This window comes from Lithobates pipiens, unplaced genomic scaffold (assembly GCF_037356315.1).
Source record: "Lithobates pipiens isolate NorthernLeopardFrog02 unplaced genomic scaffold, aLitPip1_a1.2 Scaffold_28, whole genome shotgun sequence".
Classification (NCBI taxonomy): domain Eukaryota; kingdom Metazoa; phylum Chordata; class Amphibia; order Anura; family Ranidae; genus Lithobates; species Lithobates pipiens.
The window spans coordinates 226,231,925-226,249,947 of record NW_027507789.1 but is presented as its reverse complement, the minus strand read 5'-3'; the positions used below and the strand labels follow the sequence as shown (position 1 = coordinate 226,249,947).

The following is an 18,023-nucleotide window of genomic DNA, read 5'->3' as shown; positions in this document are numbered from 1 at the left end:
GTTAGGATCTAAACTGGTATGGACTGGATAATGTGTTAGGATCTACACTGGTATGGACTGGGTAATGTGTTACGATCTGTACTGATATGGACTGGATAATGTGTTAGGATCTACACTGATATGGACTGAGTAATGTGTTACGATCTGTACTGATATGGACTGGGTAATGTGTTAGGATCTATACTGGTATGGACTGGGTAATGTGTTAGGATCTATACTGGTATGGACTGGATAATGTGTTAGGATCTAAACTGGTATGGACTGGGTAATGTGTTAGGATCTACACTGGTATGGACTGGGTAATGTGTTAGGATCTACACTGGTATGGACTGGGTAATGTGTTAGGATCTACACTGGCATGGACTGGGTAATGTTTTCAGGATCTATACTGGTATGGACTGGGTAATGTGTTAGGATCTATACTGGTATGGACTGGGTAATGTGTTAGGATCTAAACTGGTATGGACTGGGTAATGTGTTAGGATCTACACTGGCATGGACTGGGTAATGTTTTCAGGATCTATACTGGTATGGACTGGGTAATGTGTTAGGATCTATACTGGTATGGACTGGGTAATGTGTTAGGATCTACACTGGCATGGACTGGGTAATGTTTTCAGGATCTACACTGGCATGGACTGGGCAATGTGTTAGGATCTATACTGGTATGGACTGGGTAATGTGTTAGGATCTATACTGGTATGGACTGGGTAATGTGTTGGGATCTACACTGGTATGGACTGGGTAATGTGTTAGGAAGGAAAGGTTGCCACATCGTTTGATGGAAATGAAAATGATCAACCTACAGAGGGCTGAATTCAAAGAGACCTCGAAAATCAAAGTGAAAATCAAAGTGCAGCAGGCTAGTCCTGGCGAGCGTGGGGGGCCATTCAATGGTATCAATTCCTTCATCCTCCAGGAACTGACTGCATACTCTCGTCCCATGAGGCCAGGCATTGTCGTGTACCAGGAGGAATCCAGGGCCCATTTCATCCCGATGCCTAATCGCAGTCAGGGTGCCATTGTCTAACCTGTATAAGTTCTATGTGTCTCTCCAGGGATATGCCTCCCCCAGACCATCACTGACCTACCACCAAACCAGTCATGGTGAACGATGTTACAGGCAGCATACTGTTCTCCGCGGCTTCTCCAGACCCTTTCACGTCTGTTACATGTGTACAGGGTGAACCTGCCCTTACCTGTGAAAAGCACATGCTGCCAGTGGTGGACCTGCCAGTTCTGGTGTTCACTGGCAAATGACAATCGAGCTCCACGGTGCCGGACAGTGAGCACAGGACCCACTGGAGGACGTCGGCCCTCAGACCACCCTCATTAAGTCTGTTTCTGATTGTTTGGTCACAGACATTCACACCAGTGGCCTGCTGGAGGTCATTTTATAGGGGTCTGGCAGTGCCCATCCTGTTCCTCCTTGCACAAAGGAGCAGATAACGGTCCTGCTGATGGGTTACGGACCTTCTACGGCCCTGTCCAGCTCTCCTGGAATAACTGTCTGTCTCCTGGAATCTCCTCCATACTCTTGAGACTGTGCTGGGAGACACAGCAAATCTTCTGGCAATGGTACATATTGATGTGCCATCCTGGAGGAGTTGGACTGCTTCTGCCACCTATATAGGGTCCAGGTATGGCCTCATGCTACCAGTAGTGACAATGACCCCAGCCAAATGCAAAACTAGTCAAAAACAGTCAAAAAAGATGAGTAGGGGGAAAAAAATGTCAGTGGACTCCACCTGTAAAACCATTCTTGTTTTGGGGGTCATCTCATTGTTGCCCATCTAGTGCACCTGTTAATTTCATTAACACCAAAGCAGCTGAAACAGATTAACAACCCCCTCTCCTACTTACCTGACCAGATCAATATCCCAGGAGTTTCGTTGACTTGATGCTATACTCTGATTAAAAACTGTTCCCTAAATTTCTTTGAGCAGTGTACGTTGGGCTGGTGGTCCAAGTGGAGAACCTTCACCATTCAGACATCGGGACCAGTAGTCAGCGACACATGCTGGGCATTGGAGATGAGCAAACTTCTGAAAAATGTAATAAATTGTGGTTCAGCCAAACCTTTTAATAAATCACGCATCTCCAAAATTCGTAGATTCGAAACCCAAAGTCCTTTAGAAGTTGAAGGTAATCTGAGCCAGGCTAAATTAATAAATTGGGCTGAATGGTTTGAGAAGCTGACCTAGTGGAAGTCAAGCTACGGGTTGACATAGCAGCCATATGGTGGGAGCAGCCTTTGGCCTCTTTTTTCCCAGATGCCTTTTGGGAATTCAAACCCCCTAAAAATAATAAAGATTTGACTCTGGACCTCCAAATTCATAAAACATGATATGAATCTAAGTCCATCCAAATTTCGGAGTCCGCTCTGCTGGGCTTTACATAGCTACCTTCTCCCAATTCAAGCCTGGCATTGCAGCTCCTGGCAGAGGAAGGTCTTTCCATTTATGAGGCCAAGTGCTGATGATTACAATGGAAGCCAGTACTGGAACATGTGAAAAAGAGTTTCACAGCAAACCACATCCCTCAGGAACACCCCCCCTCTCTCCATGCCCACCAATCACTGTGCCATGGCACGCTTTGCATGGTATACACATTATTTAGCCTACATAAATCCAACCCCACCAATAAAGGGCCACTATATTGCATTTTTCCTCCAGGCTAATGGGAACCAGTACTCTGCTGGATGAAGACATTAGTCTGGGCTCCACATGTTGAGTATTCTCCATGTCGTCGTACTTCTGTAGACTCTTGTACTCTTTGTTATCCACCGCTTGTTAAACATAACTATCCACATGTAAACTATATTTTACCAACTCGTGGTAACATTGTAAGTGATGTCCTCTACCAAGCATGTGCTTTTCTCTATTTCTGATACAATTCTATTATATTTTGTAGATATTTCATATGCCTATTACAATATAACCTTATTAGGTAGTTTATTGTGTTTATTTTCATTTCTTTATGTGGGAATAGATGATTTACTGCTAGAATAGCCCACTCTAAGGGTCTGAGACTTTCCTCCATTCTACTCAGATTTACCAAGAGAGAACATCCTTTTTTCGAGAATCCCGAGCAGCTGGATGATGCTGATGAAGAGGTCCTTGCTGAGAAGGAAAGGGTTAACACCTTGAAAACAACAGATCAGGAGGAGGAGGTAATATTTTCATGCTGCTAAATGCAAGTCCATCATGTAAATATATATCACACTCAGTGGCGGCTGGTGCTCAAAAAATGTTGGGGGGTGCAAACAAACTGAAAAATTCAGAAAAAAAAACATCTATTGCAGCCACTGTGCCCATCAAATGCAGCCACTGTGCCCCTCAAACGCTGCCACTCTGCCCCTCAAACGCTGCCACTCTGCCCCTCAAACGCTGCCACTCTGCCCCTCAAACGCTGCCACTCTGCCCCTCAAATGCTGCCACTCTGCCCCTCAAATGCTGCCACTCTGCCCCTCAAATGCTGCCACTCTGCCCCTCAAACGCTGCCACTCTGCCCCTCAAACGCTGCCACTGTGCCCCTCAAACGCTGCCACTGTGCCCCTCAAACGCTGCCACTGTGCCCCTCAAACTCTGCCACTGTGCCCCTCAAACGCTGCCACTGTGCCCATCAAACGCTGCCACTGTGCCCATCAAATGCAGCTACTGTGCCACATCAAATGCTGCCACTGTAACCATCAAATAGTGCCACTGTGACTCCCCCCTCAGGCAGCGGGTGATGGCGGCACGTGGTGAGACCTTGCAGTGCCTCCTGTGTCCTCCTCCCGATAGGCATCCAATTGTAGCGCCTTTCCTTTCAGCCAATCAGGTGATGGGTAACAGACTACGCACCTGACTGGCTGAGAGGCAGTTCAGTGTCATTCGCTTTTCTAAAACACCTGGGCGAACTGCGAGCGCAATGCTTTGCACTTGCCCGTCACCTTTTTTGAAGCCTATGGCTCTAATCAGGTGCTTCAAAAACACCCCCCCCCCGCCGCTGGAATTCAGGTGCCTGGTGTCAGAAATGGGGCCGGATGCCTGAATAGGGGGTGGTGGCGGTGGCCATGGATTGATTTACACCCCAGAGAAACCCTCAAATCTCTTTTCAGGTCTCGGGGATCAGTGGGAAGAATACCCCCACCCTCCATCCTTGCTTGGTGTAGGTCCTGGAATTATGCCGGCACTATCAAGTAGAAGGTCAATCAGTCACAGCTCATGGAATCTCTGGAGGATCCCTGGTTGAGAATGGCTGGTCCAGCCTGACCTAGAAGTATAATAAAAGTATCAATAGAAGTTACAGATTTTTGTAACTTTGTAGCAGTCACATGTGACTCTTCTAGTATTGGCCCATTTTTGAAATTTTGTATCAATTTACAAATGTTACAACAATAAGATGTCCTTCAGAATCAAAGCACACACTGAATTTGTGTTATTACCCTTCCAGAGGCCGACCATCCTTGTGGACAGTTTACGGAAAGAGTTTGAAGAGAAGCCAGGCATCTGTGGATGCTTCAGGAAGAAGAAGAAGAGAACGGCCATCAGAAACACCTCGTTCTGTGTCAAGAAAGGTCAGTTCCTGTTCATTTCTGTTCCTTTTAATGTGTAGTTGGAAATGTGTGCCCAAAACACCCATGTGTGGTTGGAAATGTGCGGCCAAAACACCCATGTGGGGTTGGAAATGTGCGGCCAAAACACCCATGTATGGTTGGAAATGTGTGCCCAAAACACCCATGTGTGGTTGGAAATGTGTGCCCAAAACACCCATGTGTGGTTGGAAATGTGTGCCCAAAACGCCCATGTGTGGTTGGAAATGTGCGGCCAAAACACCCATGTGTGGTTGGAAATGTGCGGCCAAAACACCCATGTATGGTTGGAAATGTGTGCCCAAAACACCCATGTGTGGTTGGAAATGTGTGCCCAAAACACCCATGTGTGGTTGGAAATGTGCGGCCAAAACACCCATGTATGGTTGGAAATGTGTGCCCAAAACACCCATGTGTGGTTGGAAATGTGTGCCCAAAACACCCATGTGTGGTTGGAAATGTGTGCCCAAAACGCCCATGTGTGGTTGGAAATGTGCGGCCAAAACACCCATGTGTGGTTGGAAATGTGTAGACAAAACACCCATGTGTGGTTGGAAATGTGTGCCCAAAACACCCATGTATGGTTGGAAATGTGTGCCCAAAACACCCATGTGTGGTTGGAAATGTGCGGCCAAAACACCCATGTGTGGTTGGAAATGTGTGCCCACAACACCCATGTGTGGTTGGAGATGTGTGGCCAAAACACCCATGTGTGGTTGGAAATGTGTAGACAAAACACCCATGTGTGGTTGGAAATGTGCGGCCAAAACACCCATGTGTGGTTGGAAATGTGTAGATAAAACACCCATGTGTGGTTGGAAATGTGTAGATAAAACACCCATGTGTGGTTGGAAATGTGTAGATAAAACACCCATGTGTGGTTGGAAATGTGTGGACAAAACACCCATGTGTGGTTGGAAATGTGCGGACAAAACACCCATGTGTGGTTGGAAATGTGCGGACAAAACACCCATGTGTGGTTGGAAATGTGCGGACAAAACACCCATGTGTGGTTGGAAATGTGCGGCCAAAACACCCATGTGTGGTTGGAAATGTGTGCCCACAACACCCATGTGTGGTTGGAGATGTGTGGCCAAAACACCCATGTGTGGTTGGAAATGTGTAGACAAAACACCCATGTGTGGTTGGAAATGTGTAGACAAAACACCCATGTGTGGTTGGAAATGTGTAGACAAAACACCCATGTGTGGTTGGAAATGTGCGGCCAAAACACCCATGTGTGGTTGGAAATGTGTAGATATAATACCCATGTGTGGTTGGAAATGTGTAGATAAAACACCCATGTGTGGTTGGAAATGTGTAGATAAAACACCCATGTGTGGTTGGAAATGTGTAGATAAAACACCCATGTGTGGTTGGAAATGTGTAGATAAAACACCCATGTGTGGTTGGAAATGTGTAGATAAAACACCCATGTGTGGTTGGAAATGTGCGGACAAAACACCCATGTGTGGTTGGAAATGTGCGGACAAAACACCCATGTGTGGTTGGAAATGTGAGGACAAAACATCCATGTGTAGTTGGAAATGTGAGGACAAAACACCCATGTGTGGTTGGAAATGTGCGGACAAAACACCCATGTGTGGTTGGAAATGTGCGGACAAAACACCCATGTGTGGTTGGAAATGTGCGGACAAAACACCCATGTGTGGTTGTAAATGTGCGGACAAAACACCCATGTGTGGTTGGAAATGTGCGGACAAAACACCCATGTGTGGTTGGAAATGTGTGGCCAAAACACCCATGTGTGGTTGGAAATGTGTGCCCACAACACCCATGTGTGGTTGGAGATGTGTGGCCAAAACACCCATGTGTGGTTGGAAATGTGCGGACAAAACACCCATGTGTGGTTGGAAATGTGTGGCCAAAACACCCATGTGTGGTTGGAAATGTGCGGACAAAACACCCATGTGTGGTTGGAAATGTGAGGACAAAACACCCATGTGTGGTTGTAAATGTGCGGACAAAACACCCATGTGTGGTTGTAAATGTGCGGACAAAACACCCATGTGTGGTTGGAAATGTGCGGACAAAACACCCATGTGTGGTTGGAAATGTGTGGCCAAAACACCCATGTGTGGTTGGAAATGTGCGGACAAAACACCCATGTGTGGTTGGAAATGTGAGGACAAAACACCCATGTGTGGTTGGAAATGTGCGGACAAAACACCCATGTGTGGTTGGAAATGTGTGGCCAAAACACCCATGTGTGGTTGGAAATGTGAGGACAAAACACCCATGTGTGGTTGTAAATGTGCGGACAAAACACCCATGTGTGGTTGTAAATGTGCGGACAAAACACCCATGTGTGGTTGGAAATGTGCGGACAAAACACCCATGTGTGGTTGGAAATGTGCGGACAAAACACCCATGTGTGGTTGGAAATGTGCGGACAAAACACCCATGTGTGGTTGGAAATGTGCGGACAAAACACCCATGTGTAGTTGGAAATGTGTGGCCAAAACACCCATGTGTGGTTGGAAATGTGCGGACAAAACACCCATGTGTGGTTGGAAATGTGTGGCCAAAACACCCATGTGTGGTTGGAAATGTGCGGACAAAACACCCATGTGTAGTTGGAAATGTGTGGCCAAAACACCCATGTGTGGTTGGAAATGTGCGGACAAAACACCCATGTGTGGTTGGAAATGTGAGGACAAAACACCCATGTGTGGTTGTAAATGTGCGGACAAAACACCCATGTGTGGTTGTAAATGTGCGGACAAAACACCCATGTGTGGTTGGAAATGTGCGGACAAAACACCCATGTGTGGTTGGAAATGTGCGGACAAAACACCCATGTGTAGTTGGAAATATGCACAACGACGCCTGTGATCCAATTTAAGTTCCCTGAATGCAGAAGTGAGCCCACATGACAATGCATGTCTGTTTGTCCCACATAAATGATATGTTCTCTTTTTCCATGATTTAACATCACAACATGTTTCAGCTTTATTATAACAGAAATATTTTAACCTTTAAACACCCAGATCATTTATTTCCTGTGCAGAGGGAATTTGCTTGGTGGCTAGGAGGAAAGCTGATGATTTTTCTATCAGAGATTTATAAATATCACTTATATCATCAGTTTTTGTCTGTTTTTATCTTTTGAAGGTGAAATATTGGGACTTCTGGGCCCCAACGGAGCCGGCAAGACCACATCTCTGTTGATTCTGGCGGGTGAGATGAAGCCAACAGCTGGACAGGTGAGGCATGAAAAAGGCATAGGAGTAGAGGACTTTGGGTTTCATGGTTGGAGGTGCTACAGGATCATCTCACCCCCTGTGGTTATGGGGGAACCAAGGCACAAGGTTCCCTGGAAAATTCTGCACCACCAAAATGCAATCAATAGAATGTTACAGAATATCACAAATGCATCTACAATCAAGAAAATTATTAAAACATCTGAGAACCCCAGTGATTTGTTACTCCTTCCAAAAAAAAATGTTTAGTGTCCGTACATGGATGGCTGGTTGAACATATGAGATTCACCTATCCAGATTTCCTTACAAGTTTTATACTGGGCTTCATTACTAGTAGACCTGGAGAAAATGTCCAGCTTGGCATTCTTTTAATCCACCTTTTTGGATGCCCTCTGCAGGTGGTGCTAGGCAATGCAGGAGGCCCCCCTAGGACTGAAGACTCTGCAGCATTGGGCTTCTGTCCTCAACACAACCCCTTGTGGCCCAACCTTACTGTGAAGGAACATCTGGAGATCTACGCCGCTGTGAAGGGCATGAATAAAGAGAACACAAACCGTGCTATCAAACGGTAAGTTAACTTGTGCACCAAATCATCATGATGCCCCTCGGGAGTTGTCTGACTCCACTTCCTCTGGTCTCCTCAATATTGTTTGGCCCTGGCAGTCCCATCGTTATGCTTTTAAATCTAGAGAAAACAGGGCCTAATGGAAACTCACACAAATACATACAAGTCCCTATGAACCTCTATCTCTACACCTTAATAAACCTCACAGGTTAATATATCCTAAATAGATCGTTCTTCTCATATCTCCATATTTTGGTCTGCAGGGTGAGTGAAGCTCTGGAGATGAAGGACCATCTTGATAAACCAGCCAAGAAGTTATCAGCCGGGGTCTCCAGAAAGGTGTGTGCTCAATTGAGTAGATGGTGTTGAGAAATTCTGGATATTAGAAGAGCATCTGCAGAGCTGGCCAAGGCCATACCCTCACGAGCCACATCCTCAACTTGAACCTCTCAGATCTACAGGGTCTTTCCCATCTCCACCAATTCTGCTTCTGAAAACCATTACATTTACCTGGAGCCATAAAGGCCAGGTTGTTTTTTGTCCTCCTTTGAGTCCAGAAGCCTAACAATAATTAATGATAGTAGTTAATGTAGGTTTCCAAAATGTATATAATAGTAAACACTCCCAGAATATGTTGGAAGGCTTATGAATCATCAGTCATCATCCAGCATGTCCACAAGTCTATTCATTTTATCCCCTTTACTGATATCTGTAATTATTCTGCATATGTAATGTAACTGATATCGGCTATCCCAGGGGTGGACTGACAACTCATGGGCCCCCCCCCGGGCAATAGGAGATTATGGGGCCCCCAGGCAATCAGAGATTATGGGGCCACACATGACCTTGTAGGACTTAGGCCCAGTAACCTAATGCCTACTACCCCATTCCCACATACCACCCTCCAAAACCCCTCTTTACAAAAGACCCAACTAGGCTTTGGAGTAAATGGCCATCCGGCCTTATTTTATTAACAAATATAAACTTTAATAAATAACATAAATTAACATTACCAACACTTCAACTTTTAAACTGGTTCCTGGTTGGGTGGGGGAAATGCCCACCCACTGGTCACTGCTACCACCTATTTTAACTTCAACCTTATGCCTCCAGTCGGAATCCCCTGACTCGGAGGCGTTATCAAACCTAGCAGTGACCTACCCCTTTTAACCCTTCCAGGTACCCCCTGTACCTGGAAGTACCATAAACCACTCCCATCACATGGATGGGTACAGCATGTTTTTACACATGTACTTCTCCGATCTCCTCTCCCAGCAACCCAAAGAGCTGCCTTACCACACAACTTCCCTTTTCCTAAACCCTACTTTAGGGCAGGTGGGTGGGAAACGCTTCCTCCTCCGCTCTGTGACTGCACTTCACTTCCCCTAACCATCTCACTTCTTAGCCCAGGCACCGCCCCCAGTTCCTCCCCTTTCCCTCTCTTAAAGTGTCCCAACCGTTTAAAGTGGCAACTGTGCAGTCCAGCACAGTCATGCCGTCCCTGCGCCTATTTCTTCTGGCATTTTGCTCTGGGATTCTCTGTATACACACACGCACACACAGTATACACAGACATGTTTCTATTGGCTGAGAAGGTACTGGAGAGGTGGGGCAGCTATAATCTCAGGATTTTTAGACCAAAAGGATGTCGGTAAGGGACATTTCAGAGACAGATGTAAAAAAACAAAACACAACTTTTTACATACTGTCCCTGGTTTTACTGAGGCTGGCAACCCTGATGGAGACCCCCTAGTGTCATGGGGCCCTCGGGCAGTGCCCGAGTGGCCCGATGGTCAGTCCGCCCCTGGGCTATCCTCTCTGCTAGATTAAGGCTTTAGAACACAGAGGAGCCATGGTGAGTTAGGATAGTCAGGTTCCAAAGAATTGCAAATAGTTCCCTGGCATGGAATCCGCCATGTATTTCCTCAAATTCATACAGTTATCATAAACATTAAGTATCAATAATGTTGCCAATTTTGTGTTGTTTAAGCCAACATAGCAGAAGCCAGAATTGTCCTTTTAGATCTCTGTTGTTCTTTAGGTGTGTTTTGCCATCAGCATGTTGGGTAATCCCACCATCGTTCTCCTGGACGAACCTTCCACTGGTCTGGACCCAAAAGGACAACAAAGGCTTTGGTGAGTCTTGTCACAAGTTAATAATACCTTAAAGAGTTGTCCTACTTTTTATTGCAACACATGGCAAGAGCTTAAAAGGGAAGAATGGTAATATTTTTTTTTTTAAATAATACTTACCTAGATCCAATACTGCTTCTGTCCCCCACCGCCTCTAACACTGAGACCCGAGCGATCGAACACCGCAGATCACTCGGTTCTCGCAGCTCCCTGAGCAGAGAGCTGGTGACTATCCGTCACCAGCTCTCTGCACTGCCCCCCCCCCCATTCTCATTAGAGCTCTGGGTTGTGGAGGGGGGATGGGAGCTGCTGGCTCAGGATCTCAGTTACTTGCTGAGAGGCTGAGCCGGTAAAGGCATGTGGAAGGATCCCCACCAGTACAAGGGGTGGGCAGGAGGGATGCTGCCCTGGGCCCTGTGGTATCATGTGATATGGGGGGGTGGGGGGCAACACAAGGAGATCAGATCATCGTTCTAGATGAACCTTCAACTGGTCTGGAATCAAAAGGACAACAAAGGATTTGGTGAGTCTTGTCACAAGTTGATAATACCTTTAAAGGGTTGTTTTACCTTTTATTGCAACACATGGCAAGAGATTAAAAGAGAAACATGGTAATATATACAGAAATAGAAAACTGCGCCAACCCTATACTAATAAAAATAATAATAATGAAAAAAATAAATAAATAAAGAAAAAATAAAAATAAAAGATAAAAAATAAAAAATATATTATCGAAATATGTAGGTGATTATCATAAATGATTATACCAATAAAAACACCTTAAGTGCAAAATAAAACACAGCAATACATAAAGAAATAGTGTCATAAACAAAAGTCCAATCATGAAAAGTTCGTATGTGAATCCGGATAAGCGTTTGTGACACCACAGTGATTCAACACGATCCAAAAGCGCATAAAGTGCCCGTCACCGTATATTAAATGCGCTTACCAGAAAATAGGCAAGTTAGGGCGTTTGTATATATTCAATGGGTCCCATCAGAAGATATCCTCCTTTTTAGTGGGTCAACTCTCCATCTCATAATAGTGCCCTCCAGATAATAATATACTTCGTGATCCCAAATGGGGAGCTCAGTAATGCCCAAAAAAGAAAGGAGCTAACATGGCATAATATCGTTTGGATAGTTTATTAAAAGAAAAAAAGGTAGCACACTTACATGTGTATGGATAATTTACAGCTTGTATAAACGGTACATGAAAAGCCGGCCGGCAGAAACAGGAGCCCGTCCTCCTCTCAAACAGCGTGGTAGCGTCACTGCGTGCCCTCCCAGACGCGTTTCGTCACATCTGACGTTGTCAATGGGGACTATCAATATATATTTATTTATTTTAATCATACTTACCTCGGTGGATTCAGCATCGCTCTGATGCTGCATCTTTCCCCACCGGCTCTAAGACATCTAACATAACCAGGAGGGGCTTCTAGTCCTCTGCTGCTGGTCACATGTTAAAAAAAAACAAAAAAAACAGCCCTTGCAATACAGGGTAAAAATAAATAACTAATATCATCAACTGTTCTAAATTGTCATACAACTATACACTGTATTATCAAAAGTATTAGGACGCCTCCCTTTACACGCACATGAAGTTTAATGGCACCGGAGGGTTCAGTATTGAGTTGGCCCCGCCCTTTGCAGCTATAACAGCTTCCAGTCTTCTGGGAAGGCCGTCCACAAGGTTTAGGAGGGTGTCCATGGGAATGTTTGACCATTCTTCCAGAAGCCCATTTGTGAGGTCAGGCATTGAAGTTGAACGAGAAGGCCTGGCTCGCAGTCTCCACTCTATTTCACCCCAAAGGTGTTCTATCAGGTTGAGGCCAGGACTCTGTGCAAGCCAGTCAATTTCCTCCGTCCATGTCTTTATGGACCTTGGAGGTTTAGATACAAAATTATGACACCTTTAGACTTTTCTTGTGTATTTAAGGAGAGCCATCCGAGCGGACTTCAAGAACAGGGAAAGGGCTGCCATCCTGACCACCCGCTATGTGGAGGAGGCCGTAGCTGTGTGCGACCGCGTGGCAATCATGGCGTCCGGAAAACTCAGGTGAGAAAGAACGGTGGCAGGACTGGGTCAGGGGAAACTTTTTAGGAAAGCATGCATGCATTGAAGGAGTAGAGATGTCTTAAATGTTTGATTTCTGGAAGAATTGATCCAGCATAACTGTGTTATGAGGATGCAACTCAAAAACGCCATGGTAGAGACATGAGGAAGGGTAATGTAATGCAGGATGACTTAGCTCTGGTATCACAGAAGTTGGAGATGGAGACCTCTCTGCAGATATAAATTATTGGCAGATATGTTAAATATAATTCCCCCTACTGTGGCCAAATTGTATTTTTCCATCAAGAAGATTTTTTTTTATAGGAAGCACAAATATAGAAAAGGTAACGGCAGAATATGACAATTTTCTGGTCTACTTGTCCTTCAGAATCCTTATTTTGATGTAAAAGTTGAGAAAACAATTTGCACCACTCATTATTTTTTAATGGAAAGTTATCGCGGTTACTGGGTTCCCCTTACTTATTCTACCTTTGGAATGAGTTAAAGTGTATATATAGCCAAAAGTTTTTACAATTTTTTTTTTTTATAGAATAAGGAAATATTAAAATCCCCTACCAGGTTTATTATTGGGGAGATTTCCCTTAACTTTCTGTTTTGGAGGCACAACCAGAAGTGAGAGAAAATCTCTCCAAATGAGACGGATTCCCCTTCTAGAGAGTGGTCACCATTGAAAGATCTGCCCTCATCTCACAACTGTAAAATTTAGGATGTCCCTTCAGTGACAAGGGTCACCAGGACAATCGGACGATGAATCTTCTTGGCAGATACACAGACCACAATAGAATCTCCGTTGAGGGTCTAAACCTTCCTTACACTATCTAGAACAGCGGTCTCCAAACTTCGGCCCGCGGAACAGATGCGGCCCTTGGGGCTCTGTTCTTCTTGCTAATGACCAGGGCTGGTGCAAGGATTTTTGACTCCCTAGGCAAAACCTAATTTGGCTGCCCCCCCCCCCCCCCTTGGATCCACCCCTGATTCCACCCCCTTTGCCCTGCCCATGTATACCCCACCTTTTTAATGAAGCGCCCATCAAATGCAGCCTCCCCAGCGCCCATCAGATGCAGCCTCCCAAGAGCCCATCAGATGCAGCCTGACCAGCGCCCATCAGATGCAGCCTGACTGGCGCCCATCAGATGCAGCCTTTCCAAGCGCCCATAGGATGCAGCCTGACCAGCGCCCATCAGATGCAGCCTGACCGGCGCCCATCAGATGCAGCCTCCCCAGCGCCCATCAGATGCAGCCTCCCCAGCGCCCATCAGATGCAGCCTGACCAGCGCCCATCAGATGCAGCCTGACCAGCGCCCATCAGATGCAGCCTGACCAGCGCCCATCAGATGCAGCCTGACCAGCGCCCATCAGATGCAGCCTGACCAGCGCCCATCAGATGCAGCCTCCCCAGTGCCCATCAGATGCAGCCTCCCTAGCGACAGCGGGACACCATTTCTCCCACTGACACCAATAATGGCTCCCTATGATGACCACGATGGGCCACTATTCCTCCTCCTAATACCAAACGTGGCGATATTTACTCCCACTGATGCCAGGAAAATTTCAATCCTGCTGGTCCAAAGTCTGGCCCTCCTAGAGTCTAAAGGACAATAAACTGGCCCTTCGTTTAGAAAGATTGGTGACCCCGATCTAGAGTATAAAAAAGTTTTGCTGTTATTGGTTGAACTGGGTGGACTTGTGTCTTTTTTTTTTTTCAACCAGACTATCTACTGTACTTAACGCGCACTTTAATAAGTCACAGCATTTCTCCCCCCAGGTGTATCGGATCCATCGAGCATCTGAAGAGCAAATTCAGTAGAGGTTACCTCCTGGAGATCAAGCTGAAGGACACCCAGCAGGTCGATGTGATCCACCAGGAGGTCCTCCGCCTCTTCCCACAAGCCGCCAGGCAGGACAGGTAAATCAGAGAATACTCTGCAAGATTACAAGACCTCCAGTAATGACTGAGCCTTCTATCTCCATTATGGATCGATTCATGGTTCCCCTATAATGATTGATCCTTAGTTGTAACCTCTAGGTGCTGATGGTACGCAAATATGTGGCCTCTTGGCGGGTGTGCCTTGGCACCGAGAGGCCACATATCTGCCTACTAATTTGCAGAAAGCTAACAGAACTTCTTGCGTTTGGGAGCTTTCCGGTCATGTGACCGCCGTGACAGTCAATCACAATGATCATAAACCCCCACCCTGCCTTCCGGCATCTGAAACCCTGTAAAGGGCTCCAAGGGGTAATTAACATATCACTTATATGACAGTTTCATAGATCCCTGGTCATAAGGGATCCTTAGATCCCAGCAACAACAGGCTACAAGTGATCACAGATTGGTGAAATTCTAGAAACCTTCCAGATCCCTTTAATAATAGGTGACCAGGATCCATGTACAGAGGGATGCATAAGTAAAGAAGATAAGTTCCGTCTGATTCTTAAACCAAATTATTTGGTTTCAAATGCCGATTTATATCTTTACAAACCCCTTTAAACCCGGACTGTACAGGCAGTATGGTCACCTGCTGACTTGGCACCATCCACAGACAGCTTAACTCTTCAATATGACCCAGACGTTGAATCCAATGCAATTTTACTTCAGCTAATTGCAGTACAGAGGAACCTTTTCTGATCTATTAAAGTGTAAAAAGGCAACGACTTTCCCAAGCCCTGCCTCTATACTAATACTGACTGAGGAAACATGGAAGAAATGGGTAAAGTCTAACTGGGACCTAACTAACTACCGCTAAACAGCTGGACAGATAAGTGTCCTTATTAACCACTTGACATCCACGCTATGGCTGAATGACGGCCACAGCGTGGATGTGAATTCCTGGGAGGCCGTAATATGACGGCCTCCCCTGTGCACATTCCCTGCGCACGCCCTGCAGGGCGCACGTGGAGCACGTTGTGACTCGGGTGACTCGGGTGATCACCGATCTGAGTAAGGAGCCGGCCCTGATAGCGGAGGAGAAAAAAAAGCAGATCACCGGGTCACCTTAAAGGGACATGGGTCCCGAAATGGAAGAGGCAATTATGCCTCATAATTGCCATTTGAAAGTGCCCACAAGTGCCACCTATCAATGCCCACAAGTGGCACCTATCAATGCGCCCCAGTGGTGCCAATCAGTGCCACCTAGTGCATCCTATCAGTGTAACCGATCAGTGCCCATCACTGCCACCTCATCAGCGTACATCAATGATGGACAAAAATTTTGAAACTTTATAACAAAATAATAATAATAAAAAAAATATATATAATAATTTTTTTTTTTTTTAAAGCGGAGGTCCACCCTAAATTACAGTCCTAGGTCTATGTGACCCCCCCTTCCCTAAACACTAGGTAACCCCCCTTACCTTTCAGCTGTCTTCTTCTGTTTTTTTCTTATTTCAAATTTTCTGCCTCTGTAGATTGCGGAAAGGGGAGGAGCCGATGCGGAAAGGGGCGGGGCTTCAGCGGCAGGTCACTTCTTCCGGTCTGCCGCAGGGGCTCCTGGGATCTTTTTTTTTTTTCCCAGGAGTCTGTGCGGCGCCCAGGCTCGAGATCTCGCGTGGGCGGGACTTCCGACGACAACACCCGTTGTCATGGCAACCGGAGCTGTTGACGGCGCTCGATATTGCGCTGACTGCGCATGCGCGAGATCTTTAATCGAACGGGCGGTGCATGCTGGTCTTTTAGCAGCACACTTTCCCGGAAGAGGATGCCTGTGGGCTTCACATGCCCACAGGCAAAATGGCAATCGTCAGGAGACGGTTTTATAAAATCATTTTCGATGACAAAACGGCATGCTGCTGTTTGGAAAAACTGAAAAAGTAAGTGTTATAATTATTAATACTATTGATTGTCAGTATGCCACAAAAAAAAAAAAACGTTAAAGACAGTGGAATCCCGCTTTAATTCGGTCTATTTTACATTTTTTTTTAACAAAAAATAAAAATCGCACAGGTGATCAAATACCACCAAAAGAAAGCTCTATTTGGGGGAAAAAAATGATAAAAATTTAATTTGGCTACAGCGTTGTATGACGGCGCAATTGTCATTCAAAGTGCGTCAGCGCTAAAAGATTAAAATTGGTCTGGATAAAGAGGGGGGTTTAAGTGCCCAGCAAGCAAGTGGTTAAAAGTCAGCAACTACAGTGTTTGTAGCTGCTGACTTTTAAAAAAAAAAACGGACGGAAAACCCCTTTAAATCACATAGTAAACAAGTTATAGTGGCTCAAAACCACTACTAGATGTCAGTATAATACAACAATAAACAACATAGAAAAAATGAAAGTAGGGCGGAGTACAAATACTGCAAGGTTGCGATGGATGACGGGTGACCGTTGCTTTATAGACGTGTTGGGTTTAGTGATTGGATGTCTCCATTGAGTGTCGGTCTTCACCCCCGCAGGTTCTCCTTGGATGACCTTTACTTTAAGGACTTGTTGGGTTTAGTGATTGAATGTTGGTCTTTACCCCGCAGGTTCTCCTTGGATGACCTTTACTTTATAGACTTGTTGGGTTTAGTGATTGGATGTCTCCATCGAGTGTCGGTGTTCACCACCCAGGTTCTTCTTGGATGACCTTTACTTTTTACAGTAGACTTGTTGGGTTTAGTGATTGGATGTTTCCATTGAATGTCAGTCTTCACCCTGCAGGTTCTCCTTGGATGACCTTTACTTTAAGGACTTGTTGGGTTTAGTGATTGGATGTCGGTCTTTACTTCATAGACTTGTTGGGTTTAGTGATTGGATGTTTCCATTGAATGTCGGTCTTTACCTCGCAGGTTCTCCTTGGATGACCTTTACTTCATAGACTTGTTGGGTTTAGTGTTTGGATGTTTCCATTGAATGTCGGTCTTTACCTCGCAGGTTCTCCTTGGATGACCTTTACTTTATAGACTTGTTGGGTTTAGTGATGAATGTCGGTCTTTACCTCGCAGGTTCTCCTTGGATGACCTTTACTTCATAGACTTGTTGGGTTTAGTGTTTGGATGTTTCCATTGAATGTTGGTCTTTACCCCGCAGGTTCTCCTCTTTGTTGGTCTATAAGATCCCAATGGATAACGTCCAGTCTCTGTCTCAGGCCTTCCAACACTTGGAGAATGGTAAGATTATACAGCTGGTAATGGAGCTGAAGATGAATGTGAAGGTCCTCACAGGACGGTACGAAGGTCGGTGATCTTTGTGTATTTTCTTTACAGAGCTAAACAAACGTATAACATTGAGGAGTACAGCTTCTCCCAGTCCACCCTGGAGCAGGTAACGGCACTGATATCCAATGAACACCGACAAACATGGTGATAAAATCCCTACTTTCTTGATGTGATTTGTTTAGTTATGTAGGCTTGCAGATGGTTAGGAAATCTAATAAGGGTCTCAGGGGTCAGCAGAGGGAGGGAAAACATGGAAGGTTTATCTTTACTAACTTGCTTTATTTTCCTGGCCATGTTTATGAATGTAAGGTTCGG

The 18,023-nt window shown here is 45.5% G+C and overlaps 2 protein-coding genes across 4 annotated transcripts in view; one reads left to right on the top strand and one right to left on the bottom strand.

Annotated features, from left to right (window-relative positions):
• The window catches only part of LOC143936205 (ABC-type organic anion transporter ABCA8-like), a 394,203-nt gene that overhangs the window by 235,657 nt on the left and 140,523 nt on the right, over positions 1-18,023 (bottom strand). The window lies entirely within an intron of this gene.
• LOC143936211 (ABC-type organic anion transporter ABCA8-like) overlaps positions 1-18,023 on the top strand; it is a 98,852-nt gene that overhangs the window by 80,416 nt on the left and 413 nt on the right. The window contains exons 29-38 of the mRNA XM_077460625.1: positions 3,052-3,172; positions 4,438-4,561; positions 7,712-7,803; positions 8,199-8,368; positions 8,629-8,704; positions 10,407-10,501; positions 12,440-12,559; positions 14,343-14,483; positions 17,581-17,660; positions 17,759-17,814. Coding sequence (XP_077316751.1) covers positions 3,052-3,172; positions 4,438-4,561; positions 7,712-7,803; positions 8,199-8,368; positions 8,629-8,704; positions 10,407-10,501; positions 12,440-12,559; positions 14,343-14,483; positions 17,581-17,660; positions 17,759-17,814 — 1,075 coding nt within the window. The remainder of the gene's footprint in view (positions 1-3,051; positions 3,173-4,437; positions 4,562-7,711; positions 7,804-8,198; positions 8,369-8,628; positions 8,705-10,406; positions 10,502-12,439; positions 12,560-14,342; positions 14,484-17,580; positions 17,661-17,758; positions 17,815-18,023) is intronic.